Below are 27,466 nucleotides of genomic sequence, written 5' to 3'. Positions count from 1 at the left end.
GGGGGGGGTACATGTACAGTTCACGTTGAAGTTGACCACCGAGAGATTGCTGGTTGCCACACTGGGGACGACATATATTTTACTACTCCAGCGGAACTAGACTATCCGAGCTGAGAACTCTCTACATGCAGCCGTGGGGTGGACGACATACACACTTGATACTGTATCTACGCCTTACGGTGATTCCTGCGGCGTGGGGCTGCTGATCCATTTACCGTCGAATAGAACAGTGCCGGCAGCCTTGGTCGGGGTCGTTGCGCATTTGCAGCTGGGCTTTACGGTGCCATCCTCACCCATGTACTCCGGAGAGCCGCAGTGGTCGCAGAAGCCCGGGCCGTGACGAGGTGAGCTCACAACGGACGTCACGGTGGACCCGCGCGGCTCACTGGCCGGAACCCACTCGCCCTGGGACGATTCCATCAGCTCGACGTCTTCTCCGGCGGTTTGGTCGAGAGCCTTGTTCGCGCGAAGACGGGCCTCCTTGCGCTCGGTCTCGTGGTCGAGCTGCTGCTGGCGCTGCTGCTGGAGGTACCGCTCCTTGGCAGCCATAGACGACTGCGTGGCGACCGTAAGCCGGTCACTGCTCGTCACACTACCCACAGGTGGCTCGTCGTCGTGCGGCTGCTGGCCATGGCGCCGTAGGAGTTCCAGCTCTTTCTGTCGCTGCTGAATCTGCTGCATGGCCGACGCGTTTGGCTGACGCTGATTCACAGACTCCGAACCGCGGATCGGTGAGCCGAGAGACTGTTTGCGACGGCGAACCTGCTCCTCCTGATACTGAGCCATCTCCTCGAAGTCGGACCGCTGCCGACGACGAGCCTGTTCCTCCTGATACTGTGCCTGCTCTTCAAACTCCTGCATCTGCTGTCGCATCTCGGGAGTGAGGTTGGGTCTTTTGGGCTGGACCTGGATCTCGTTGGTGGACTCCTGCTTCCAGTGGTTGAAGAGATCAACCATCTCCTGCTGCTTCGCGTTACGGTTGCCTGCCGCTGCCGCCACCTTGGGCGTACGCTGCTGCATCTGGTTAGCCTTGACCTGTGCTTCGTGCTTGCCGTCGCTGGTGCGACGCTCATCCTTCCGTGGGGATGGAACTGGAGACAGACTCGGTTGAGGCTGTGATCGAAGCGGCTGGCTGTCACCAGCCTCGCTAACTCGCTGCTGGTCTTGCCACCAACGAGTGATGTCTGTGGTAGTGCGAATCTCACCTAGACCATCGATAGTGTGTTCCTCGTAGTCTGACAAATCGCTGTCCCGGTAGTCCGACGACACTCGTGCTCCAGCCTCGGCCGTCAGCCGAATGACATCATCTCCTTCGATGTCGCTGGTCTCCTGGTTGCTACTCTGCTCTGATGACATAAACGAAGGGTACCGGTCGTGCAGGAGCTGGTGGTCTGGCTGCTCACTCTCGCTTGAGGAAATACTTCCGGCCGGTTGATGTTGCGGATCTAACTCCGCCTCAGGCTCTTCCTTCTCCTCCTCCTGCTCCACCAGTCGAGATGACGGGATGCGGCTGAGAGGCTGCTCCATGTCCTGGTCGCGCGGTTCCAGCTCACGTCTACGTTGTTCGCGTAAATACTGCTGTTTCGCTTGCTCTTGCTCTGCCGGAAGCAAGCTGGAGTCGCGCTCGTACACCTGCATCTCGTCCCAAATCTGCACGCGGCGGCTAAGCTCCGTGGCACGCAGCTCCAAGTCACGCTTGATCTCCTCCTGCTGCGCGAAGAAGGATGCGGCATCACTTGGTCGATCCAGCATGGACAGCGAACGTCGTCTGACCATCTGCGGCTGCGGGAGCAGCCCCGGGTGGGTGATGCCTTCAACCTCTGTCGTCGGCTCCTTATTTCTCAGGATAGGGTGCGTGCCCGCGCGAGTCGTGTGCGCAGTGATGTGCGACTGCTTGGCCTCGGCAGAGCACACCGTGCAGATACGCACCTTGGTGCGCCCCACCACAGGCACATCGAGCCACCAGTCGTCGCTGCATCGCCGACACACGCCCTCGCCGCACTTGCGGCACACGTACCGCTTCGACCGCGTGGACAGGTTGGTGATCGACGCCAGCGTGTCCCTCAGTCCGCCGGGGTTCACAAACTCGCGATAACACAAGTTGCAGCTGCCGCGCGTGCGCTTCCTCGCCGGGATGTCGAGATCTCCGAGCAGCGGGCTGGTGCTCAGTCTCTGCTGCTGCAGCAGCTTGTCCACCGTGGCGAGCGCCGCCACGCGCTGCGCCAAGAAGCCTGGCTGCAGCAGCTCGAGCGCCATGCGTCCCTTGAGGTCCATCTCGACGGTGTACGTGACGCTGAGCACGCCCGGCTCGTCGGTCTCGACCGCCGTGAGCCCGGACCGGTAGATGCTGGCGCGCACGACGCCGTGCTCCTTCTCGAGCGACGGGCAGCACGGCATCTTGAGCGAGTGCAGCGACCGCACCCAGCCGCGGCGGCCCCTGGCGTCCGTGAACTCCTTCTGGCACTCCAAGTAGCAGAAGTCTCGGTTGCGGAAGAACCTGGAGGGCGAGGCCACGAGCGCCCACTTGACGCCCACGTAGCGGCGCGGCTGCTGGCCCGAGGGCGACACGAGCGTGTACAGCGTGGCGTGCTGCACCAGGTCGGCGTTGAACAGCAGCAGGTGGTCGGCGGCCTCGCGGCTCGAGTCGAGCTTGAAGAGCAGCGCGAACTCCTCGATGCTCGCGTGCACGTCGTCGCTCACGGCGCGCACGCACGTGGCGTCCCGGGCGTCGCTCACGTCGCGTGCGGCGCCGCGCAGCACGTGGATGTTGCCCGGCGCGCCGCGCGGACGCGCCGCGGGGCGCCACAGCACGCTGCCGGGCTCGTCCTGCAGCAGCGTGTCCTTGATCAGCGCGTTGGACGTCTCGTTGGCCACGCGCACCAGGTGCTTCTTCATGCGCGGCTCCAGGTCCGGCCGAGGGAAGAGCTCGTCCACGGGCGGCAGCAGCGGCTCGGCCGCGCGAGACGTCGAGGACGCCTCGGACAGAGACGCCGCCGGCCTGGGGGGCGTGCGCGTCGTCACGGCCGGAGGGACGGGCATGGACCCGCGAGGCAGGACGCCGCGGCCGCCAGTGGGCGTGGGCCGCGCGCTGGCGCTGCGCGTGCGCAGGCCGTCGAAGCGCATGGCGAGCGTCCGACGGTCGCAAGCGCTGAAGTGATACTGGACTAGTGTGGAGACTGGCTGGATAGGCGACCGTTATTGGGTCTCCGAATGGGGACGATTGCATAGACGGGACGGAATTGCTGGTTAAGGCGCTACATGACGACCCATTTCAGGCTGGAATCTATCATTCAAGTCCCGCGTTACCGGTAAGTAGGTAAGGTTCGAGTCAATTGAGTCCTTTGAGTCGCCCTGTCACCTCGTACGAAGCGTACTCTGGCCGATGCTTATAGGTCTTCCCGAGGAACTCACGCTGAGAATGCTTGAATACCGTGCGTTGTATTTAGAGGAGATGAGCAGGTGTAAAGGCGCCCTGGAAGGGTGTCTTGCCAACACGTATGTGTCAACCTTGGTATACTTTTCCACTTCCGATTCCTGGGTCTCCTCCGTCCGAGACGTCCCATTTTGGAGCTGTGCGGCGAGAAGCCTGTGTTTATTAGGTCGTGACGTTGTGGCATGTATATCCGGGCGTGGGGCGGGTAAAACGGCGATTGTAGCGTCGAGCAGGCAAAAGAGACTGGGCGGAAGTACGCGCGACCAGCGAGTAAACGGCGCCTAAAAACCGGAGGTCCGCCTCCAATTCCAGAGCTAGGTATTGGAGTCCGACCGCCTGGCCACCACAGGCTGAGACTACAACGTGTAAAACAACCGGCTGCTGATTATTACGCGCGCGGGTATAGGCGTACGCGATAAGGAGCGGATGACGGCCCTGCATACACTATGCAGGGCCGTATGCAGGCTGCATAATGCAGCATACAGATACTGTACAGTATTATTATTAATAACTGTATAACTGTTCACTACATGTGACATAAAGTGCGAGCAAAACGTCAACGTGTTGTCCCCATCCGGGCCATTTTCCATTGTGTACACCATGTTTATGTTCGTGGTGGTGTGGCGCATCTATCCCGGTAAGTGCGATATTGTGGCGCGCGTCCACTTTGACTTGGTCTGAGTATGGCGTGGGCCGACGAGAAGGCGGCGCTGCTGGCGACGATCCGCCGGCAGGAGCAGGAGGCCGCGGCGCTCTCCAGGCGCTTCAAGCTGCTGCAGCAGACGCTCCAAGAGCAGCAGAAGCTGCTCGACAGGTACCAGCGCGCGCTGGCGGACGCGCAGGCCGCGCCCAAGCCTTCGACGACCGTCACGCCGTTAGTTGACAGAACCAGTAGTATTCATACGGAAACTGTCGAAAATAAGAAGTCTACAGAAGTATGCAAATCAAGCGCCGCCAAGCTGCAGACAGCGGCTTCGACGTGGGTGAAGAAGAAGACGGCAGCCTCGTCGGACTTGGACACAATAGCAGAAGCTACAGACCCGGTCGCAGTGAAGACAGAGGCCCAGAAGATGCAGAAACAGGAGCACAAGAAAACTGAAGTTTTCAAGCCAATTGTCAAAAAAAGGAGCAGTAGCGGCTTGGCTGCGACTTGGGCCGAGGAGAGGCGCCGCATGCCCAAAAGGCCCAAGTGGGAGCAGAACCTGCAGCTAAATACCACTACTAGTAGTGCTGCTGCCGGGCCCAACAAGGAGAACGTGCGGGCCGAGCCGGTGAAAGGCCAGAAGACGGGCTTCGCCTATGTTGAAGTTGTGCGCAATCGGGAGGAGAGGAGGGCTCTGCCCGGTCACGACTGTGTCGAGTGCAAGAAGTACTACGACGCGCTCGGGGGACTTGGGGCAGCGGACGCTGCCGCGCAGAAAAATAAGTGTTCGCGTCATCGCGCGCGGTTCGAGCCGTACCAAACGCCTGACGACTTCTGGAGACTCAGCTTCCCAGACTCGGAGCCTGAACCGAGATCGCCGTCGGTGATTTGAGGCTGCAGTAGAGTGACCTTCTGGTAGCCTGACTGCTAGTCACGGAGCTGCTTCGTGGTGCGAGTTTCGTGGGAGATTTTTTCGCAAGTCTAACGGGAATTCTGTTGTGGGCATCATCACCCACGCAACCAAGTTGGATAAAGCAGCACCAGGGGGGGGCGAGCAACTCCAGTAACACCAGGAGGCTACGACAAGGAACAGGGAGCTACCAACTTCAGCAGCATCGGATTTTAAGTGGATCAAGGGATTGCGATCGCAGCATGGCGCGAGGCTTGAATTTTGATTTCCCACCTGGGCACGTTCGGTCATTGCATTTGCGAAAGTTGTACATTATCAGTGAACGAGAGTAGACCAGTCAAATCCTGGCGCGTATTTCCATCAAGAGCATCTTAACTTTGGACGATATCTAAGTGCAATACTGTTCATGAACCCGATGCTAGCTGCTTGTTGTCATGGGGTCGAGGTAATTGTTGACCGTCACAGTACAGATAAGCATTGCGGCCTTCGCAGAGTAAAATCGGACAGTTATGGTCAGTTCGACGAGAAAACAAGGAAAATTATATGCGCAATACCCTGTCCTTTTCCAGTTGCTGTCGCACCATGGACCTTGCCGACTTGCTGCTAACGAACCGATAATCCTACTAGTATTATAGTCATCCAAGAAGTGTTTGCAAGGTTACTTTGGCTCCCATCGTACGGTGTGTTGATTCGAAAATGTTGCTCCGTGCTTTGATGAGGGGTGTGTGATCGCCCAAGTGATTCAGATCGAGCAATTGTTGGAAACACCTACCCAACGCCTTGTCGAAATTGAACGCTGCGTTTAGTATGCCCAATGGTGGCCATGTAGCTGAAAAAAAAACTCCTTCCAAATAGCTTGCCACTGAACAGGCTGCCAAGTACGTGCTCGTAATTTACTGTACGTGGTCTGCACAACTTGTCAAGAAAGAAGAATTAGCGACAATGTTCTGCTGCAACTGATAATAGCTTTCTATCAACATCCCGAAATGTTGATGTGAGACAGGGGTAGAATATTCTTCGTAGACAGAGTCATTCCTAGTTTTGCTCTGCAATGAGCGTTGCCGCCGAGTTGCCGAGCGTCTACGTGACTCTGAGGAGTCCAAACAAGAAAACCCTGCAGAACGTTTACGGTTCGCACCGCGCTGCATGCACATCCGATCGCAGAGATATGTTCGTTTCGATGCAGTTGCTGCGCAGTGATGGACAAGTGAAGATTAGATCGACGCGCAGCGGGCATACTTTGGCCGTACGTCCATCTGGAGAATGTTATTTCGACGGTGGGGGCTGTAGCAGTGGTGAAGCTTTTATCCCCGAGACCGCTCGCGGGGGTTGGATTACGTTCGTGTCAAGCAAGACTAGAAAATACCTGGCGGTTGACGAGTGGGGTGACGTATGGTGCCGCGGGAAGCTGGGTGATGCTGACGAATCGGTCAACTGGGAAATCCTACCCCAATAACCTTCTGTGAGTTTGGGGTGCCACTTTGCGCTTGGCATCTTTCGTAGTGATATGCAATGTCGTCTTTGGTTAGTAATTCTTCAGTAAAACTACGTATATTCTACGCCACGTGTGTATTAAAGACGGACCGTGTTACACGGTGTTATATTTGCTCTACGCAGCGTCAGCTACAAGTGAAAAGCTCATTTGCCAGAAAGTTGGTTATCGCAAGAATGGCGACGGAGCAATTTCGAATTGGCTCTCTTCGAAGTGAAAATTCTGATGCGGTGGGCTAGATATGGAGACTAGTTTGATGGAAATGAAACCTTCATATACTAAGCGCGAGTGGGACCTTGCGTCAATATTGAAAGAAATTTAAGCAAGGCTATTGCTGAGGAACAAAAAACAGCATAATATGCTCCAAGTACATACTTATTATGTAGGTAAAAAACCGCTTCGTAGGAATCTTCTGGGTCGTTTGTGAAGTACTTCGCCAAAATTGGTACCTAGACCAGCGCGAAACCAAACATGTATAGAGATTGAGAATCCCAACGCTTTCGAAGCAAATATAAGCAACCCACCAGTGCTAGTTGCCGTGTCGGGTACTAGAGTCTGTGAAGCTCGAGGCCATTTTCTCACGCAAGGAACGGGCGTGTTTTATCAACAAAACGGCTCGCATATTGTGTGTTTTGGAATGCGTCGTGCTTATTGAGTACGTCGAGGTGGTGCTCCCCACTGTCTATAGGAAGCTCCTGTAGTGTGAAGTTTGTGCTGGCTTTATGCAAACATTCACATTTGTTTATGCTGATTTTTATTCAACAATTTGTATGGTGCATCGAGTGATTTTGTTTCATCTGCACAACGGCGCATACTATCCGTCGCTGGCCAATATTTCAAGCGCGAAGCTACTGACAAGTACCCTAAGTATACTGGACTATGGTACACTGGAGTTCTTGTCGTTGGTCATGACGTTGACCATCCTGAAGCTGATTCTGGGCTTCTCTTCGCTGAGTCAACTCACATTCCTACTCGAAAACCAAGCGAACAAAATCCAGAGTAAGTTGACGATCCTGTTCGTGTACTTGATGGAAGTGTCGTTGGTGCATCTCGACTCCGACCTGAGCTTCAAGTTTGCCTGGATAAAAGCTGGACAAGAGTCGTAAACTTTAGATCCAATTGACAGTAGTTTTCGGAAGACCCTAGCGTTTGATCTCTTGTAGTAATTATTCTCTAACATTGAAGTTTGTTCCCGTGGGTAAACCACCTTGTGCTCACGCTGGGCTGATAGATTTAGCACCACTAGCCTTATCTACGTTAGTAATACCGTCATTAGATGAGTACCGAGGTATCTCGGGGGACTGGGGTTTCTTTGGGACAGCTCAGCAAAGGAGGAATTCCACGGAGTTGACAAATTTTATTCTGGCTCAGAGAGTGGCGCTCAAGATGGTCCAAAGTTGGTCGCCCAGTATAAATAAGTTTCGAAGGCAGAACCGCACTTGCTGCTGTGATCCCTTCGTCATAGCATTGCTCAGTATTAAATGAGGCTTCTGGAAAGCTGGAAGCAAGTCTCAAACGTGGCCCAGAAATTGCAGCCTCATGGCTGTTATTCTTTGCAGCGACTACGCCAGATGAAGCCTTACGCAGAAAACTCGAATCGCTTCAGAGTTCTGCTTTCGTGCATTCTGACACCGCTTCCTTGCGTAGCACTGGCCACGCTGGTTGAATCCGCCCCACTCGCACCACCCAATACAGGGCCGTACAAGAACTACGTTTTCTGGATTCGAGCTTGGATTGTCACGGGTTTGTGGATTATTCCATGGTGATGCAAATGAGTCAAAGTTTGGCACAACTGAAGATGCAGCACAGTTATATCGTGGCAATTGCTCTCGTTGGAAGTATTATCTCCTTTTTCACGGTGTTTGCGGTAGCTGTCTGGGTCACCTTCCCGGTACCGTTCAGTATGCTTGTGGCTTCGCCTCCAAGTGTTTTAATTGTTTTGGTGGGCTTTGGGCATATGTGGGGTCGGCGTTGGTGGTCTGACGCTGGCATACGTCGAGATAAGCGACAATGTGAACACTCCTCATATAGCGCAAGACCGACTGAACTATTGTCCGCCATCCGTGTGGAGTCAAAACGGCGGGGTGCTTCAAAGTGGATGATACCTCAAATTAGCAAAATATTCCCGACAAGTCTTCTACAGCAACGCATATCAAAAGCGGGCACCATCAGTTTAGGACCGGCAGCTGAATTGAAATCCAACAGGTCTTTTCAGCGGCTTGAAGCGATTTTCTCGCGGCAGGAGCGTGCAGAGTTCATAAGTACGACTACTCGAGTGTTATACATTACGGAGTACCTCGTGCACGTTGAGTATACGGAAGCTGTGCTCCCCGTGGTCTACGGTATGTATGTATTCCTGTAAATATTGCGAACGTGTGTAACTTGTCCATCAATTGACGCGCCTTCTTCTGCTTCTGAATCATAGCGTTGTACTCGGTGATAGCATTCCACTTGCCAAATGGGATTTACAACCAGTCATTCGTCAACCTCTCAACGCAGGAACTTTTCGCGAATGTCGGCTCAGTATTGGCCTACAGCATGCTAGAGCTGGTATCATTGATCCTAGCGATGATGGTGCTCAAGCGTACTTTAAGATTTTCGTCTGTGCACCAGCTTGGGTTTATTTTGGAGACACAGGCGACAATGATCCAGTCCAAGTTGATGTTGTGGTTCGTATACGTCATGCAAGTTCCTCTCGAGCACGTCGGTACGAAGTAGTTAATCTACAGTGGTGAGCGTTGCTCTCTAACCCTCACAATTTGAGCAGGAACAGATTTTACATTTAAATTCAACTGGACACATAGTGCATATCATGCAGATACCATTGACACTAAAAGCGGTAGGAATAGGAATTCGCTTCATTCAAATTCTATGAAACCCCTCAACTATTTATTGCAGCCGACTTCTCCTCAAACGTCTTGTTAAAGTGAGTCGCCACCGAAATCATGCCGGTAAGCCGCGATCTTCCCGCTGGAATTCCTTCTCGACCTGCCGATCGAGCAGCAGGAGTGAAGAAGCAGTCGGGGCTGAACGTTGAGCGATTCATCGCGCGTGAAGAGGAGCTCCACCAGGCGAGGAAATACGCTCATTTCAATGAAACGAACGCGAACCGCGCAGTTTGGGAAGAAAAGCAGAACCGACAAACGGGCAGTGGTGCTCGTATCCAGCAAAACAAAAGGCACGTGAGTTTTTGTGTTTTGTGCTGACGCAGTACGAATCTAATGTTTCGCCCGCCGTTCAATGGTTATGCGTAGACTTGATGAAGAGCGGGAGCTGCTGAACAAAGAAGTGTTGGCGATACGACAGGCTCGACTGCAAAAGTACTACGACACCTGCTACCAGAAGTACGTCAAGGATTTGTGATGGTGGGTTTCTAGTGCTTTGAATAACTTGTGTAATGACTACAGATGGGAGCAAGAGCTGCGAGCTCGAGGATTAGCTCTCGTCCGTGATCGAGACTAGAGGTTAACAGGAGCGCACACACCCGCTCCAAAACGATGATCATTTCGCCATATTCACATCACTTTTACTCAACATGATCAATGCACCTTCAGTTCATTCTTCACACGACTACCTCGTTCTCAAGCAGCGGCTCCTCAGCACTTCCAGTACGTTTTCGGTCACCGACAGAGGGAGGTGGCGTATCTAGCTCGGATGGTATCACTGCGTAGTCTGCAACTGAAGTTTCGGACGGGTAGATGAGAAGCAGGTACAAGAGCAGCGCGACGTAGAGCCCAGCAATGATGACTAGACCGACCCACGCTACTGGAGACAGTTTATCCGGGAGATTCTTGAGCACAATATCGTACACGAGTGTGTAGTTGACACTGCAGAGCAGTGCCGTGCCCACGACTAGCAGCGCTGCAACCCACCGAGTGTTTACGAAGAGCGGACCCATTAGTCGCTTACTGGTAGTAAACGCGAGCAAGGGTAGCAGCGCAAATGGCAGCTGAACGCTCTGCAACACGTTGAGAAGTTCGTTAAAGCGATCGCTCTGGAACTGTCTGTGCTGGCTGATAAGCGCTACGATCACTGCTGGCACTAACGCCACCCCCCGTGTCAGCGCCACACGCTTCCACGCTGCAATCCGGATGTCCAAAAAGCCTTCCATGACAAACTGACCAGCGTAAGTTCCCGTCATCGTAGACGCTTGACCCGAAGCGAGTAGCCCAATGGCCCAAACCACCTTGGCATATCCTCCTAAAGCCTCTCGCACAGCCTCTCCAGCTTCCGCGAGGCCGATTTCCTGGCAATAACCAGCCGTCGGTGCAGAGCCAATCGCCATCGCAGCGACACTATCCCCACGTCCATCTACGTAGCACGGTGTGCATTTCCGCACCGTATCCATGATCTCTGCCGTCATGTTCCCACCAAACACGCCCTCACCACCTCCAAACACGCACACATCTCCCGAAAACGCGTCGTAAATGGCACTCCCCGAGCTCAGCGCCGCCTTGGCTGGAATACACGCCGTCTGGATATCCCGTCCGTACAAGCTGGAGATGGGGTTGCTGCTCAGCTCGTAGCACTGCGTGCTGAAAAAGCTGCTGGCGAAGGCGCAGACGACGGCGCCGTTGATCAAGAAGCTCACGAACAGCGCCATGGCCGCCTCGAGGCTGAAGTACAAGTTGGCCTCCCTGACTTTCCTAGTCGACCGGGTGTCGACCTGCCGCTCCTGCACGAGCGCCGAGTGCAGGAAGATGTTGTGCGGCATGATGATGGCGCCCAGCATGCCCACAGCCTGCATGGTGTTCTGCTTGTCCAGCCTGGGCTCCACCACGCCCCTGGCGATCTCGAGCCCGTCCGGGTCGCTCATGCTGAAGTCGGCGAAGAAGCACACGCACATGGTGGCGATGAGCAGCAGGAAGAAGAGCTCGAGGTAGCGGCCGCCCTGGGCGCCGGCGCGGTGCAGCGCCAAGAAGGTGAAGGTGTCGAGCCCCGTGAGCAGGCAGCCGAGCCACAGCGGCAGCCCGAACAGCAGCTGGAAGGCCACGGCCGAGCCCAGCACCTCCTGGATGTCGGAGCCGATGATGGCCAGCTCCGTCATGACCCAGAGGCCCAAAGTGACGGCTGCGGGGTACTCGGAGCGGCATAACTGGGCCAAGTGGCGGCCGGTGGTGACCCCCAGGCGGGCGGCCAGCACCTGGTAGAGCCCTCCCAAGGACGTGCTGAGTAGAACCACGTAGAGCAGCTGGTAGCGCGTGTAGGCGCCGCTCTGCAGGTCCGCCTCGAGGTTCCCCGGGTCCAGGTAGGCCATGCTCATGAGCCACCCAGGGCCCGTGTAGGACCAGAACACAGACCAGCTGAAGCGCCGGCGTCTTGGGGATGTGGTGGGTGCATCGAGAGCAGCCGGGGGAGGCGCAGGGGCGAGCAGCGCCGAGGTGTCGGAGGTCAGCATGACGGCAGATCCGAGTGTGAGGATGGTCAGCAGTTGAAGCTGACGGTTTTTCTTAATAGTGATATGGGTGGGACGGAATGGTGGAATTGAATAGTTCGTAGATTCTATATAGTGATATAACACAGACTGGGTGGTTAGCTGTGGAATATAGCGTGTCGTTGGCCAATGGGACGGAGGAGGGAGATGCTATTGGTTGGGTACGTCAAACACTTCAACTGGCCTGGCTCAGCGACTGCAGTGTCCAACGTCAGACTTGTGCATTTATCGATCGATACAGACTACCCGGTTATTGCATTTATCGATCGATACAGACTACCCGGTAGTGGTTTAAAGCCCTATGGTGAGATTTTATCCAGGCAAACTTGAGGCTCAGGTCGGAGCCGAGATGCACCAACGACACTTCCATCAAGTACAGCGACAAGAACTCCAGTATCCCATAGCCAAGTATACTTAGGGTACTCGTCAGTAGCTTCGCGCTTGAAATATTGGCCAGCGACGGATAGTATGCGCGGTTGTGCAGATGAAACAAACTCACTCGATGCAGACCTGTACCATACATATATATCGGACGGAAAAAACAACATAAACAAACGCGAATATCTGCATAAAGCCAACACAAACTTCACACTTCAGGAGCTTACTATAGATAGACCATGGGGAGCACCACCTCGACGTACTCAATAAGCATGATGTATTCCAAAACAAACAATAAGCGAGCCGTTTTGTTGATAAAACACGCCCGTTCCTTGCGTGAGAAAATGGCCTCGAGCTTCACGGACGCCCCAACACCCGCCACAGCATTATATCGGTTGGCAAGTTCAAACAAGTGGTGACAACTTTCCGGTGCTCCACGAAAATATCAGTGACCGGTGAACTTATAGGAGCCACCTTCCGATAAACTCTCAATGAGTCCTGGAAGTTGGAGGCAAGTCCTATGTGTGTTGCACGAATTGGTTGTCGTTGCACAGCCAGAGCCTAGCAGCTTGATTTTCTACCAGTATTGACCCAGTTTTGTCTTGTCGTCGAATTTGTCTCTATATCCAACAGACGCGTTGCCGCTTCCACAAAATTCTCAGTTGCTGCAGGGTGGTCTCTTAGAATCTTGCCCATAAGACTTTCCACTTCATTGAGTATCTCACAACGTCGAGCATAGATATCCAGAAATGCATCAAGTCCATTAGTATGATGATAACAGTCACACCCCATGACGAGGCGTTTTGAAGTGCATTTGCGGCGTAGAGCGAATTGAAAATCTCAGCACTGAAGATGACCTCTTCCGGTTTCTCGCCATTGCGCTTTTCGAGAACTCGACTTATCCAATTCTTGGCTAGTAACTTGATAATGGGTAGTGCAAGTATAAATGAGCGAAATAAACCCGTAGATCCAGGCAGGATAGATACATGTACATGTAAGCGATAGCTAGCAGTCTGATACCGACATTTGTAGTTTGACCTCCGTCCTCGACAAGGGATCAGACCCCCATCGTGATCCCCAGAAATACGCATAGCACGCGATCATTACCCCCAACGCAAGGTGGCGAGGCAATTAACATAACAAATGGCACCGGGAAAGCGAACACTACACCGATTCCGAAAGACGTTAAAGCGATCACGATTCCAGCCAACAGGCACATAACAGCCGCATGTCGAATCTTCATTTCATGGCGGGGTGCCATTTGACCCATTTGCAGAGTAAGTGACCCGACCATCCAGCACTATTCTGTCAACGGAATACAACCCTTAGAGCTCACTTTGCACAGAGATTCATGCGGCCCAGACGCGACTGTGGCTATCTTGGAGCCAATTTGCCATCTGCTCGATCGCCATCTTTCGACAACTCGGGCCGTCCAAGCAACTGGCAAATTACTCAGTATAACGCACTACGATATCAGGATGATAACAACCGCTTTTTAGCTATGACGCCTTCAACCAAAAAATAACCTGATAGCTCCATTATAGGCACTGTTGAACACTTTGCAGCACCAACTACGAAGTCACATAGCCCTACGACAGCCGTAGCCGCTGGGTACCCAGTGGGCCCGGTCAGCGGGGTTGATGCAAGAGCTCGCTCTGGGTGCAATCGGCGATAACCGCATAAGAATAAAAACTAGCCCTACGACATCCGACACCAAATCAAAGTATTGTTGGGGGTAGGATTTCCAATTGATCGACTCACTACTGTCACCCGGTAGTCATTCATCTCCCCACTCACACTCGTCACCTACTAGCACTTTTCGGTCTTACTCGAGACGAAATTAATCCAGCCCCCGCGAGCACTTCAGGGAGCGAAAGATTCACTCTGCTGTAGAACCGGTATAGCTCTCCAACCAAGACACGATTATCGCGTGCCCGTTTAATCTTCATTCCGTACCGGAAGTGTATGCAGTCCGGAATGAACCTTAGTCACACTTTAGACTTTTTCACATGGCCGCTCAGCATAGCCGCTGGTAATGTTGATACTGCTGTGGTGTTGGACTGGCAGTGACGCTGTCAGTGATTCGCATGGACCCACTTGAACTTGAAGCTGAAATCAGTACCTTTCCCATCAAAAACGGCTTAGTACAGCCACCATCTAGAAAATCCGCATAAAGCCAATACGTACCAACGTGCACAAGCGGAACTTGCATGACGTACACGAACCAGAGCATTAGTTTGGATTGAATCATACTTGCCTGGGTTTTCAACACGAAGGCAAGCTGGTGAAGAGATGATATTCCCAACGTGCGCTTCAGCACCGCTATTGCTATGACCAGCGAAACCAGTTCCAGTATGCTGTAAGTCAGGACATAACCGATGTGTGTATAAAACTGCTCGTCTGAGAGTCCGTCGAAAGTCTGAATGTAATTCCTGTTGGGCAAGTAGAATGCTATCAACAAGTACAGCGCTGCATATGTAGCATATACATAAAAAATGCTTTAGTCAGCTCGCATTACCTCTGCATTCCCTGAAGACAAGTTGCACAACCTACATACCGTATACCATGGGGAGCATGGCTTCCGTATATTCCACAAGTATCAGGTATTCCGCAATAAATAGCACGCGCGCTGTTGTGTTAATAAATGCAGCTCGTTCCTTGCGGGTGAAGATGATTTCCAATCCTTGGTGAGGGCCAGCAAGTTTCAAGTCCATTTCGGGACCTGGACGAACGCTCTCAGTGCTGCTTGCATCAGGTGGTATTGGATAAATTTGCGTAGTAGGCATTATTTTCTTGAAAAATTGACTGCCGTACGGATTCCCATGGTTGACCACCGCCTGTGTTGGAATTTCGAATTCATCAATTTTTATCAAACGTTTTGAGCTTGTTGTAGGCTTATGCAGCACCATGCTTAATTTTTTTTGGTTGTCGTGGCTGCGTGTTCGGCTGCTTGAGTCAGCGCGATCCTCAATTTCCAGTAGTTGCAATGCTAACTCCACGAAATTTGCATTGAACAGAGGATGATCGGGAGGGATTTTTGCCATGAGTTTTTTTACCTGACTTGCAACCTCCATTGTCCCAGTCATACAAAACCAAAAGTGAAGCACATCCACGACCATGAGCACTACCGTAGTTGAAGGCGAAGTGGAATTCTGCACAGCACAGGAAACATAGAGCGCGTTAAAGACTTCCACGTTGAAGATGATGACCTCCGGCTTGATATCGTTTTCTTCTCCAAGCGTGTAACTGATCCAATTTTCTCCGACAGCTTTAATCGTAGGCAGTAGTATGACAAATAGCGTCTGACTAACGCCAGTCAGTGATGTGAACCCGAAAATGTACAGGGGGTAAATGAAGGTTAGCATGACTTGCCACACGAATACCATCATATATCTTGTGAGATCGCGGCGCAGTCCTGCATCGGCACTCCAGCGACGGCCCCATGCATAGTTGAATCCCACCAAAACGACAACAGTACTGGGGGGAGAGGCTACAAGCATGCTGAACGGGACCGGGAAGGCTACCCAAACAGCCACTGCGAACACGGTGATAAATGAGAAAATGCTTCCCACCAGGGCAATCGTTACGATGTATTGATGCTCCATCTTCAGCCGGGACAAACTTTGGCCCATTTGTACCAATGCTGAATAGTCCACAAAGAACGCGACGATCCACCCTCGAATCCAAAAGGCGAAGTTCTTGTATGGTCCTGCTTCTGGCGGCGCAAGAGGGACAGATTCTATCAACGCAGCCAGTGCAATACAGGGCATTGCCGTGAGAATGCACACGGCCAGCAGTTGCCAAAGCGTACCCCTTTCCGTGAAAGTCTGCAATCGGCGTAGTCTCTGGATAGAATAGCAGCCATGAGGATGCAAGTTCTTGGCTATGATTTTCAGCGACGCTGGACCCGTGAAGATGCTCATGAATTAGTTGTCGACGATCCTCTTGCTTGTGTGAAGACTTGTCAGAATTTACTCATTAATATTGCTGTACCTATCTTTAACAAAAGACTAATAATAATGCAGTGCACCCAGAAAAGGCAAGTTAAATATAGGTATGACTCAACCACATTGATGCACTGCATATTCATAAAAAGCCAATGTGCCAGAGCATGGTATGTACGTATACCAACTAGGTTTTCCGGAAATAAATTGTGTGCATTTCTCAGCACTCAGCTCCCCGGATGTGGTTCGAACCCTGAACGGATTTCCTGGTTTTTCACTAAATCGGAGCAGGCTCTTTTCGTTTCTAAGAGTGCTTGACTCCTCTTCATTTTGGAATACACTGTTCTGGTGGAATACGTGGAGTGATGCTTCCAATTGTTTACTGTAAGATCTACTACTACTGAAGTAAAGTACTTGAGTACTGAAGGACATGTATTAATACATGTATGCGCAACTGCTAACCTAATGAAAAACTGACAAACATGGATCCATTGCTATTTGTGCATGCTTGTACCGAGTTATCCCGTTTAACATGCTCAACAAAGCCATTGGCCAGGATGAGATGATATCCTTAATCTTGAACGTCTTAGGCTACGGCGCGCTGGAGTTGCTGTCTCTGATCATCACATTATACGCAAATTGGTTTCTCCTCATCAACTCAACTATCGTTCGTGCTGGAAAAACAAGCGAGCAACGTTCAAACCAAGATGGTGGTCTTGTTCGGGTATCTGATGTCGTTCTCGTTGGTGTACTTCGGCTCTGATCTCTCCTTGAAGTTTGCTTGGGCGCATGCCGACTAACCGAGACCGACGGAGCCTCTATCGAGATAGCGAACCAATTGAAAGCAAAAGCTAATTCAATGCGAAGCACACGTGTATGAACGAGAGCAGGAAGTCGCGCCTATCCTCAAACAGCAAAACTGCTATGCCTGATAGCTGTCGCTAGACTATATCGCCGACGTTGTATGGGTCCCAACCCTCCTCTTCTATTGGTTGGCGGAGTTGGTGAGGCGCTTGGCCTCGAGCTTGGCCACCACCTCAGCCTCTAGACGCCGAATGTCCTCCATGGTGAGGCCGAACCACTCGTCCGTCTGGCACTGCGCCTGACGGAGCGTGTTGTGGAACAGCTGCCTCTGCTGGTCGCGAATGATCTTCTCCGCCTACAAGCCGAGCACAGGCAAACCGCGCCAACAATATATGAGTACGCATACAGACCTACGAAAATACAAGTCATCTATACCATACCTTGCCCTGCACACCCCAGTAGTCGAAGTTGATGCGCACCACCTTGTAGCAGGTCATGATCGGATCCACAGTCTTAACCCAGCCCCGGGCCAGCGGGCCACGCGACGTCTTCACCGACTTGTACTGCACCAACCCACACAACAAGAAAAAAAAAAACTCGTCAACAACCACGCAGATATCTGCACCAGCTCCGCACAAAGCAGTGTCTCGAACCGTGGCCGGGTCGCAGTCCTCTTTGAGCGTCTGCTTGGCCATCTTCTCCGCAATGTCCAGGCTGCCCACAACCACACATTAGATCCCCTCCAAGTAATGCACCGCACCAGTGCTGCATCTACTGGACGTACACCTCGACCTTGCGCTGGCTCAGCTCGTTGTTGCTCATGCCGAGCGCGTTCTCCGCGTCTCCGCGGTCGGCCTTGTGCAGCGACTCGATGGAGATGTAGAACTTGTGCTTGGCCAGGTAACCGTTGACGATGACGGTCACGCAGTGCGGGTACGAGTTCCACGCCTCCTCGATCAGCACCATGCTGTCTTCGGGGCAGCTACGGAAGCACAGCCAACGAATGACACATCAAAAGTCAGTCGCCTCTTCTCCTAATAAGGGGCTGGCAGGACACCGCACTCACAAGGCGGAGACGAAGCCCGGGATCTTGGACTTGCAGTAGTAGTGCTTGCGCGTGTACTGGCCCTTGTTGCGCGGGATGACCCAGCCGGAGAGGCTGGACACGCCCAGGTGGCCGTCCGTGTTGTCGTAGGGCTCGTTCACCAGGATCTCCACGCCCTCGCCGTCGCCCGTGAGCTTCTCGCTGGCGTTCACCACCATGTACAGCTGCGCCACCTGGAACTCCTCCACCGTCATGTGCAGCGGCACGCGGAACTCGTGGATCAGCACCATCCTAATACTGTCGCAGTCCTGATACAAATTTGAACGCCGGGAGAAAAATCGCGATTCAAACTGACGTAACGGCAAATGGGTGCTTGGTACAACGACCCATCCTCTAGCCTTCACCTGGCATACGTCATAGTTCAATATAAAATAAAATCGGAAATAAACGGAGCCGCTTGTCGTTTTCTGTGTGATGCTTCAAGAGCTGCCACGTCGGACGAGTTCAAATTATAAATTTCTAGGTCATAGTCAGTTCAGGACGCTAACGGGGACACTAAGAGCGACTAATAGTGCAGAGCAGCCATGGGCAACAGCGACAGCAAGAGCAAGTTCCGCGAGAGCGTGTACAAGCTGAACAACGAGGTGATCAGCAGCAAGAACCTGGAGTTCTGGGACAAGCTCTGGCGCATCCCCACGGTGGCCGAGGAGATCTTCACGCTCATCCAGCCCGACGACGTGCGCATGCTGCGCCACCAGCAGCCCGAGAACCTGGCCACGATGCTGCGCCAGGCCGTCTCGCAGATCGTGCAGATCGTGGACACGCCCGTGCCCAAGTACTACCAGCAGGCGCTCAACTGCGTGCGCGTGCTCACGCGCCTCGTGCCCTTCATCCTCGAGGAGGGCGGCGACGAGTTCGTCGAGGAGCTCTTCTGGAGCGTCGACGGCCCCAAGCAGGACGCAGACGAGGACGAGACCAAGGACGACGACGAGGACGAGGCCGCGGCGCCCACCGCCGAGCCGCTGGCCAAGCAGATGCTGCACGCCATCATGGGGCTGCTCTTCCTGCCCGAGTTCACCGTCTCCATCCACGCCTACAAGGGCTACGGAGAGGAGCGGCGCAGCGCCTCGCGCAGCGGCCAGAGCACCACCAGCGGCTCGCTGGTCTTCCCGTCGCTGCTGTGGCACTCGGGCGTGGGCTACCCGGACGCCAGCGTCGTCAACTCGTCCAACTACGACAAGAACCGCAAGGAGGTGCTGGCGCTGCTGCTCACGTGCTTCTCGAGCATCCTGTACCAGACGGCCGAGACCTGCAGCAACTGGAAGGACAGGTTCCTGGAGGTGGCCACCGCCACGGACTGCCCCTTCGCCCCCACGCTGTTCTACTCGCTGCTGAACATTGTCGTGTCGTACGATCCAGTCGGCTGGGGCGTGCCCTACGCCGGGTCCATCGTCTCGGACGACCGCGAACTGCTGGTGGATCAGTCACTGCAGGTGCTGCTGGTGCTGCTGGACTTCGGCCAGACCACGGAGACCAATATGGCCGCGACGTCCAAGCCGCAGCCGGGCAGCTCCACGCCCGCGGCCAAGCGGCGCTCGTCGTCGGTGACGTCGAGGGCCCCGAACCCGATTTTCGACGGCGTGTCGAACGTGTACCGCAACTTGCTGTCGTCGCTGCAGAGACCGGAGGACTTCCAGCTCATCTTCACGGGGCTATCGCGCCTGCTGAACAACTACCATCAATCGATGAGCACGCTGTTGCCGAACTCCATCAAGCAGATCAAGTGCCACCAGGAGCTGCTCGTCCTGTTGTGGAAGATGCTGGACGAAAACACTGAGTTCTTGCACTATGTGCTGAAGAAGGCGGATGTGAACCAGCTTGTGGTCCCACTGCTCTTCCTCATGTATGAGGGCCGACAGGAGCCGGCCAAGGTGGGCATGATCCACATTTGTACGTTCATCCTGCTGCTGCTGAGCGGTGAGCGCGACTTCGGAGTCAACTTGAACAAGCCCTTCAACAACCACCTCCCACTCGACCTGCCTCCGTTTTCGGGCAACCACGCGGACCTGCTGATCGTTTGCCTGCACAAGATCATCGTGAGTGGCTACGAGAAGCTCAACTCGGTGTACAACTGCTTCCTTACGATCATTTGCAACATCTCACCGTATTGCAAGAAGCTCAACATGGTCTCCAGCGTTCGTCTGCTTCGCCTTTTCAAGCTCTTCGCGCAGCCGCGGTACCTGTTCGACAACGAAGCTAACCACCACCTGGTATTCTTCCTGCTTGAGACCTTCGACAACATCATTCAGTACCAGTACGAGGGCAATCAGCAGGTTGTGTACGCCATGATCCAGAACAAAAACGTCTTCTACCTGCTCAACGACCTGCAACTTCCACCTATCCGAGCTGCGACGTCCGAAAAGAAGCCCGCTAGCAAGGAAGGCGAAGGTGCAGAGGAAGGAAAGCAGCAGGAGCAGACTACGGAAGGCGAATTCGTCCCTACGGTCGAGTGGCTGTCTGCCTGGAAGAAGAAACTCCCGTTGACCACAAGCCTTCGCCTGCTCCAGCATCTCATTCCGCAACTGGAGGACGCCTGCAAGAAGGCCGGCGGCAGTTTGGACGAGGACGCCATGTTGTACTTCCTCCGCACGACCACGATGGTGGGTCTTTTGCCCGTGCCGCACCCGATCGTGATCAGGAAGTACCAGATCAACCAGTTCACGCACCTGTGGTTTACCACCTTCACGTGGGGCGTCATCTTCCTGCGCAACCAGGTCCTACCTCTCTTTGACGGTGGTGCAATTACTCTGTTCACCATTAGCGTTCTATAAGCCGGCAAGTACTTCATACGAAAGATCTAGTCAAGAAAGCCACTATGCCGATCCGCGATCGAAGTGGGCAGGCCAGAAAAACATTGCGTTAATCAAACAGCGAATTAGATATTTCAAGAGTGGATACATGTATGCTTCCGTGCAGCTTAGGGACGGGTAATGTTACAACTCGAGCTTGTCGGGACGGCCCTAGCTGTCTGTACTTGTAGTCTGCAGGATCGTGCCCGCGTCATTCATTTGAGGAAAATGCTGGGCACCAGCAATCATACATTTTTCTCCGTCACGGCGTGGGCACGGACAGGAGGTGAAGAAGGAACTTTTCCATCTTCTCAGCTCGTTGAGCTGCGTTCGCTTGTGCGACCTCGAATTCGTGCGCATTCCGGCGTATGCGCTCTTCAGGAACCAACACGTTCGATTGGTTGGAGCTGACACTTGACAATGTCGAGGCTGTAGATGCAGGCGAGCTGTGCTCGTCTAGCGCCAGCACGCGTCCAACACTTGTGCGAGCCAAATCTTTGCCAAAGTTAACCCTGCACGGTGACACGAGGCATCGACCAAAGACAAACGCTAGCTTTTCGGGCGTGAGCTTGTTGGTGGCGCTGTGCTTGAGCACTTCTCGCAAAAAGGATACCAAGTAGACGACCACGTTGTACCGCACTGGCGGCAACGCATCCAGCAGTGCTCGACACCCTTGTGCCATGTTGCCATTTGTACTTGCGATTGCAGTTGCCAGGGCTTCGTCTGGCACAACGCTTTGCCGCAAAGCTTGCAGCCAGCGTACAAGTAGTTCTGCCGTAGAGTATCCGCTGTGAGGGGGAAGCGCTATTCCTGTGTCCAATGCTTCTCGTAGCTGGACAATCTCTGCTTTGCTGCCTGCTTCGACGAAGAGGTTCTTTTCCTGCATATAGTTCTCGTAGATGTCGTTTACCATGCGCCAGAGTTCCTTAGGAACTTTTTGTGAGTCACTCGCTGTTGTTGGAGTTGGCGGTGGGTTTGGTGTCTGCGGAGAAATAAGCGAGTTCGCGTCTACGCCTGTTGCCCCGCCGACCCAAACACTAAACACGGATGCTGCCGGAGACCGCGCCGCCGTAAACTTGGCCTGTCGGATCGGCTCCGAACACGACACCAGCTGCTCAAGTGAACTCCCGAAACAAGAATTTGCATACTGCCCGGACACCACCAGAAAGTAATCACGCCCGTTCTCAACTCGTAAGATCATAGTGTCATCCAGCGTCTCCTCACCGCTGGTGAGACCATGGGCGACGCTTTCATCAACGAGTGCTGTGATGCGAATCTCCATCTTATCCCTTGGCGGGATCATGCCAAACATTGGTGCAACATTTAGCCACGACTTGCATACTGTGACATCCTCAAGTTTTGGGATGAAACGGAAGTGCGCTACAACTAGTCCAGTGTTTTCGATGACCACCTTCTTGCTCTGCTCAACGTTAAACTTCAGTTGCGAGAATGCAATGACACCACTACTCGCCGTTGAACCGTCTTCCTGAAGCAGTCGAACTTTTGGCATGTTTTCGTTCTCCCATTTGTCCAGTTGCAACATGATCTCACGGATCACTTCGTTCTTCTTGGACTCCACCTGATATTTCACTTGAATGTCAAATAGTGCATGCACCGGTTTATGATCGGACAGATCCAAGGCAGAAACAGAATTGTAGCTCCGAAGCTTCACATCGCTCGGGCTCTTCGCCCTCCAAAGCACGCGATCGCACCAGGCAGGAGCACGCAGCTTTTTTTCGGGGCGCTTCTCATACTCCGACGTTCCAGCCTGGAACTTGTACGTCGGTGGGAAGGACAGTGGGCCTTCCTGGAACCCTTTCAGCACATTTCCGCGTTGCCGCTCAATGGTAAGCTGGTCATGCTGCACCAGCTTATCCAGCGATCTGCCGCTTTCCGCCAACCGGAAAACTTCTTCCGTGGACAGGGTATCCTGGATCCGGTAATTCAGATCGCCAATCCAGAAGACGAAGTCGTGGTTTAGGATCGACGGTTCCCCCGTCCAGAACCTGCCGCTATCCACACAACAAGAAGAACAAAATCTCAATCAGCTCCACACCACCCGCTAACCCCACATCCCAACTCACCTGATATCCTGGATCGGTGCAGCTCCGTCCTCTGCGCTGTCTCCGAACTGGACCTTGCTCAAAATATTAAGATAGTCCGCGTTCCGCCCGGCCACGTTCTCCCTGTGTGCAGCCAAATGTGCGCACACGAAGCAGAGCGTGCTGCTGTAGAACTTGAGCCTGACGGCGGCTCCGCCTTTGTTGCCCATGACGCCCATGATGCCCACGCCTGCAGTCGCCCCCTTGATCTCCTTCACATGGTCCCAGTGATCCAAGCGCACGAACACCAGCAGCAGGATCCCCACCAGGTGCTTCTCCAGCACCACCTTGTACTGCACGGCGGGGCCTTCACCTCCGGAGCTGGGTCCGATGTGCCAGTTCAGCGCCATGAGCACCGCCTCCTCCCACGCCGAGCTGCGCTGCACCGTGAGCGCGCTGTTGACCACGACGTTGACGGCGTTGAGGTCCACGATCTCCTGGAAGCCGAGCGCCACGAGGTCGGGCGGCTCGAGAGCTTGAGCGTGGGTCTGTGGCTGCAGCCAGTGCACGATCTTGGCGGCCTCCGCGGGCGCCAGCGGCTTCTTGGCGTTGACGTTCCACGTGCCGGTGACGACGCGCGTGGGGCGCAGCTCGGTGTACGCGGCCTGGCGCTGCTGCAGCTGCTGCTGGATCCAGTCCTCGCGGATGATGTCCATCACCACGGGGTTGTAGTACTTGCCGTTGGCGGCCTGGCACGAGGCGGACGAGGACGCGGACGACGACTCCGGCTCGCAGCTGCTGCGTGGGGCGACCGCAGCGGAAGACGGCAGCACCGCGGCGGCGGTCGGCAGCGCGCGCGCGGCCATGAGGACAGGGAGGAAGCGCTCGGTCCGTTGCGCTGCGCCTCTTGGCTGCGGAGACTGTGCGAGTAGGCTGTCTGTCGTCACGCGACCGTTACACGAAGATACCGGTATTTAGTCTGCGTGCATGTGATTGGATGAGAAGATTATAAATCATGTGTGCGTTGTAACGGATAGTATACTGTACGTGGGGTTACGTTCTCAGACCGCAGAAGAAGAATCCAAGCGTAACCCCGAAAGAGGAGGAAGGTGCTCGCTCGCTCGTGTGTCTCCTTGTTGCATGGCGATGGAGGGCCGCAACGGCAAGTGGGTGAACGTGGACTACACGAACCGCATCATGGAGGAGTCGGCGGCGCTGCCTCCCGCGGGCAACAGCAGCAACAGCAACAGCAACAGCAACAACAGCGCAGGGAACGCGCACGGCCTGGACGACCTGACGCCGCTGCTCCCCGCCTCGGACGGCCAGCAGTACGCGGCGTCCCTGGCGTCCTTCTCCGCCTCCTCTCCCGCCGCACAGCCCTCCATCCAGGTGGCCGTGAGCGAGCCCGTGAAGCAGGGCGAGGGCATGAACGCCTACATCTCGTACAAGCTCAGCACGGCCACCACGCGGCCGCAGTTCTCCAAGAGCGCCTTCTCGGTCGTGCGCCGCTACAGCGACTTCGTGTGGCTGCACGCCCACCTGTCGGCCGTGTACCCGGGCGTGGTGGTGCCCCCGCTGCCGGAGAAGCTGCTGGTGGGGCGCTTCTCGCCCGAGTTCGTCGAGAGCCGCCGCCGCGCGCTGCAGCTCTTCCTGCAGCGCTGCTGCCTGCACCCGGAGCTGCAGCACAGCGAGCACCTCACGACCTTCCTGGAGGCCAGCGAGGACCAGCTCGCCGCCTTCCGCAGGGACCCGCGCCACGCCGCGCCCAACGCGCAGCGCGGCGTGCTGTTCCAGTGGCTGGACGACACAGTGAGCACCATCTCGTCCACGCTCATCACGCCCACCACGAACCTGCCCAAGACGCCCGCGGACCTGGAGGTGGAGGACATGATGGCGTACATCGAAGGCCTCGAGCCCATCATGACGGGGCTGCACAAGCACGCGCACGGACTCACGAAGCGCGCCAGGGAGATCGCTGACGGACTCTTCGAGTTCGGCGTGTCCTTCACGCTGCTCGGCAAGTCCGAGGAGAACCCGTCGCTGCAGGAAGGGCTGAGTCACATCGGACACTGCTCCGACCAGCTCTCGATCTTGGCGGCGGAGCATGCCGAGCGGGAGGCACTGCATTTTGAAGAGCCCATCTTTGACTACATTCGCCTCGTGGGGGCGGTGAAGGCGGCGCTGCAGAAGCGGAACGAGGTCAGGTGTGCCTATGGCGCGGCGGTGGCTGACGTTGAAGCGAAGGAAGCGGCGCTGGGCAAGCTGCTCAAACACGCTCGGGGAGGCTCGTCGGAGGAGAAGGTGCAGCTCGCGGAGAGCGAAATGCGCACGGCCCAGCAGCACATGGAGGAGGCGAAACTGGAGGACGATATTGTCACGGAGAGAGTGCTGCGCGAGGTGGAGCGGTTCAAGCGGGAGAAGCTCGCAGACTTCAAGCACATTATCCTGGATTACATTCAGATGCAGATCGAGTACAGCAAGAAGGTGGAGGACGAGTGGCAGCAGGTCATCCCGAAGCTTGCGATGATTCACGTGGAGAACGGCGGGTCTCCGCTGGCTTCGATGAGTCCCATTTCAGAAGCTGCTACCAACGGTGCTTTCCACGAGCACGAGGCTGCGGCCACATCGCTTGGGCCAATGATACAGGAGGACTACATTCCATCGAACGGAGACTTGGCGGATAGTCTGTCGGATCTGACGCTAATGGCAAACGACGACGTTGGGCAAGACCCGTATCAGCGATCGCCCTACGATTCCCGACCGATGGAAGACTCCAATCCCGATGTTTCTCTATAGGGATTCTCAGCGTTGGGTGCTGGTGGCCAATATTATGTTGGCATCGTTGACTATATTTTAATGTAAGCAGGAAAATGAACGCTCCGGTCTATTGTGCTGCGGCATTGGTGCGTTGCTGACGTTGAGTATTGCGATGGGCGAGCGCCGCGGCAATTTGTTCGCGTGACGGCAATATCCAGCGAGCGTAGCTGTCCTGGTAACGCAGCTCGCCAGCAGCCTCCTTGCGGTTTTGGATGAATTCCGTTCCATGATACAGGGCTATACCAGCTGCAACACTGAAGACGGTGCAAAGCACTAGCAAAATAATCTGGTTGCCCGAGAGGCTAATCAGCTTCATGGCTGAAAGGGATTCAAACTTTGACGGAGGCAAAGCGCACGAGGGTTCACCGCTAGTCGCGTTGGAGCCGACCGTGAGGTTCACCGGATAATCCGCGTACAGGTACAGGTTGCACGGGCCATAGTCGCTGACGTTGCCACCACGAGCAATGCGCATGAAGCCGTCCTCACCCCACATGGTGCCCCACGTATTCCGGATAATCCAAAATTTCTCACCAGCGTCAGTCTCGCCAAAGCCCACGACCACCACAGCGTGGTTTATTTCATCTCCATCACTGAGGCAGTCTTGAGCATCGTAGATCCCGCCTGCGTAATGCCGAAACCCGTCTCCAGTCGCATCGATGTTAGCTGTAACAGGTCCTCGTGTCACTGCTCGTAGCAGCGCTTTCTCACTCGGAGCGACCACCTCATAGTCCGATACACCCGTCTCCCACCCCACAGCCACCTCGGCGGTAAGCTCCGAGGGACACGCCGGATCAGTCTCATTTGTCGCCATAACGTAAGGAATCACACTCCCACACGACAGTCCATTGGGCTTGGATAAATTCAGGTATGAGTACGTGAGGAACGGCATTCCGCCTGAGCACCCCTCCGACGAGCTTGTCATGTTGTCGGGGAATTTACTTCGGATATGATCCAACGACGCTGAGCAGCTCAAAACCTGTTCAACACTCAGTGCCGTCGCCTGGACGTCGTTCTCAATAGCGTACCTCGATTCGACCACCGACACTCCTGCAAAGGCCCAGCAGCTACCGCACGTTCCCTGGTTCTTGATCGGCGTCATGTACTTCCCTCCGTCTTTCGTCGTCCAGTCCAGCGATGTCGGCACCTCAATATCATCCTCCTCATCGTCATCTTCACTTGATCCAGCGTCTAAATTGAAGCTGATGGTAACCTGTTTGCCCCTCTTGATGCCTGGGCTGCTTCTCGTCGGCTTCTTCTTTGTCTGCTTCCTCCTGGGCGAGTCTCTGTCCGGCCTGGACGTCAGGAAGGCCCTGTACTGCTCGTCCGTCAGGTCGCTGAGCTCGTTGTAGCCCATAAAGTATGACTTCTTGCCCGCGTCGTGCTCGGCATTGGTCTCGTCCACCACCCGCGCCGTGTTGGCGAGGGCTTCGGCCCTCGTCTCATCTGAGGCTCTGGTGGGCCCCAGCAGCGCGCGCCGCTGGGTGCGCGTCTGTGAGCGGTACAGCCGCAGCTCGAACTGCTCCACCGCGTGCATGGGGGCGGCTGCAGCGTCATATAAGCCGCAAACGAGCACGAAAAGCTTCAAAACGCGCATATTTTGGTCGTTTGCAGCGAGTTCTGGACGGTTAAGAGCGCGGGGTGGCGCGATGAGAGGCTCGGGCAGACGCGAGGCAGT

General features: G+C 54.7%; 10 protein-coding genes across 10 annotated transcripts; 5 read left to right on the top strand and 5 right to left on the bottom strand.

The window, feature by feature from the left end:
* Nucleotides 1-174: 174 nt before the first annotated feature.
* IUM83_03009 (Zinc finger, RING/FYVE/PHD-type) lies at nt 175-3,123 on the bottom strand (the record flags this gene model as incomplete). Its single annotated transcript, XM_067926977.1, has 1 exon — nt 175-3,123. One exon carries the CDS (start codon nt 3,121-3,123, stop codon nt 175-177), a length of 2,949 nt encoding a protein of 982 aa, XP_067784218.1.
* Nucleotides 3,124-4,116: 993 nt separating this feature from the next.
* On the top strand, nt 4,117-4,968 carry IUM83_03008 (DNA endonuclease RBBP8-like; the record flags this gene model as incomplete). Its single annotated transcript, XM_067926976.1, has 1 exon — nt 4,117-4,968. One exon carries the CDS (start codon nt 4,117-4,119, stop codon nt 4,966-4,968), a length of 852 nt encoding a protein of 283 aa, XP_067784219.1.
* Nucleotides 4,969-9,423: 4,455 nt separating this feature from the next.
* On the top strand, nt 9,424-9,940 carry IUM83_03007 (uncharacterized protein; the record flags this gene model as incomplete). Its single annotated transcript, XM_067926975.1, has 3 exons — nt 9,424-9,656; nt 9,733-9,822; nt 9,886-9,940. The coding sequence occupies 3 exons, from the start codon at nt 9,424-9,426 to the stop codon at nt 9,938-9,940; spliced, it is 378 nt and encodes a 125-aa protein (XP_067784252.1).
* Nucleotides 9,941-10,040: 100 nt separating this feature from the next.
* IUM83_03005 (Metal Ion (Mn2 -iron) Transporter (Nramp) Family) lies at nt 10,041-11,876 on the bottom strand (the record flags this gene model as incomplete). The annotated part of the gene is made up of 1 exon (XM_067926973.1): nt 10,041-11,876. The coding sequence occupies one exon, from the start codon at nt 11,874-11,876 to the stop codon at nt 10,041-10,043; it is 1,836 nt and encodes a 611-aa protein (XP_067784437.1).
* IUM83_03006 (uncharacterized protein) lies at nt 11,080-11,361 on the top strand (the record flags this gene model as incomplete). The annotated part of the gene is made up of 1 exon (XM_067926974.1): nt 11,080-11,361. The coding sequence occupies one exon, from the start codon at nt 11,080-11,082 to the stop codon at nt 11,359-11,361; it is 282 nt and encodes a 93-aa protein (XP_067784336.1).
* A 5,343-nt stretch (nt 11,877-17,219) lies between the features above and the next one.
* On the bottom strand, nt 17,220-18,373 carry IUM83_03004 (phosphatidylinositol transfer protein beta isoform; the record flags this gene model as incomplete). The annotated part of the gene is made up of 5 exons (XM_067926972.1): nt 17,220-17,393; nt 17,479-17,601; nt 17,692-17,752; nt 17,823-18,020; nt 18,105-18,373. 5 exons carry the CDS (start codon nt 18,371-18,373, stop codon nt 17,220-17,222), a joined length of 825 nt encoding a protein of 274 aa, XP_067784426.1.
* Nucleotides 18,374-18,667: 294 nt separating this feature from the next.
* Nucleotides 18,668-20,914, top strand: IUM83_03003 (protein hid1; the record flags this gene model as incomplete). The annotated part of the gene is made up of 1 exon (XM_067926971.1): nt 18,668-20,914. One exon carries the CDS (start codon nt 18,668-18,670, stop codon nt 20,912-20,914), a length of 2,247 nt encoding a protein of 748 aa, XP_067784207.1.
* A 1,055-nt stretch (nt 20,915-21,969) lies between these two features.
* On the bottom strand, nt 21,970-23,840 carry IUM83_03002 (Inositol polyphosphate 5-phosphatase; the record flags this gene model as incomplete). Its single annotated transcript, XM_067926970.1, has 3 exons — nt 21,970-22,043; nt 22,109-22,944; nt 23,017-23,840. 3 exons carry the CDS (start codon nt 23,838-23,840, stop codon nt 21,970-21,972), a joined length of 1,734 nt encoding a protein of 577 aa, XP_067784423.1.
* Nucleotides 23,841-24,114: 274 nt separating this feature from the next.
* On the top strand, nt 24,115-25,770 carry IUM83_03001 (Sorting nexin; the record flags this gene model as incomplete). The annotated part of the gene is made up of 1 exon (XM_067926969.1): nt 24,115-25,770. One exon carries the CDS (start codon nt 24,115-24,117, stop codon nt 25,768-25,770), a length of 1,656 nt encoding a protein of 551 aa, XP_067784424.1.
* Nucleotides 25,771-25,858: 88 nt separating this feature from the next.
* IUM83_03000 (papain-like cysteine protease C1) lies at nt 25,859-27,325 on the bottom strand (the record flags this gene model as incomplete). Its single annotated transcript, XM_067926968.1, has 1 exon — nt 25,859-27,325. One exon carries the CDS (start codon nt 27,323-27,325, stop codon nt 25,859-25,861), a length of 1,467 nt encoding a protein of 488 aa, XP_067784425.1.
* Between the last annotated feature and the right edge of the window lie 141 nt (nt 27,326-27,466).

This window comes from Phytophthora cinnamomi, assembly GCF_018691715.1.
Source record: "Phytophthora cinnamomi strain GKB4 chromosome Unknown Contig92, whole genome shotgun sequence".
Classification (NCBI taxonomy): Eukaryota; Oomycota; class Peronosporomycetes; order Peronosporales; family Peronosporaceae; genus Phytophthora; species Phytophthora cinnamomi.
This window is presented reverse-complemented; position numbering and strand designations above follow the sequence as displayed.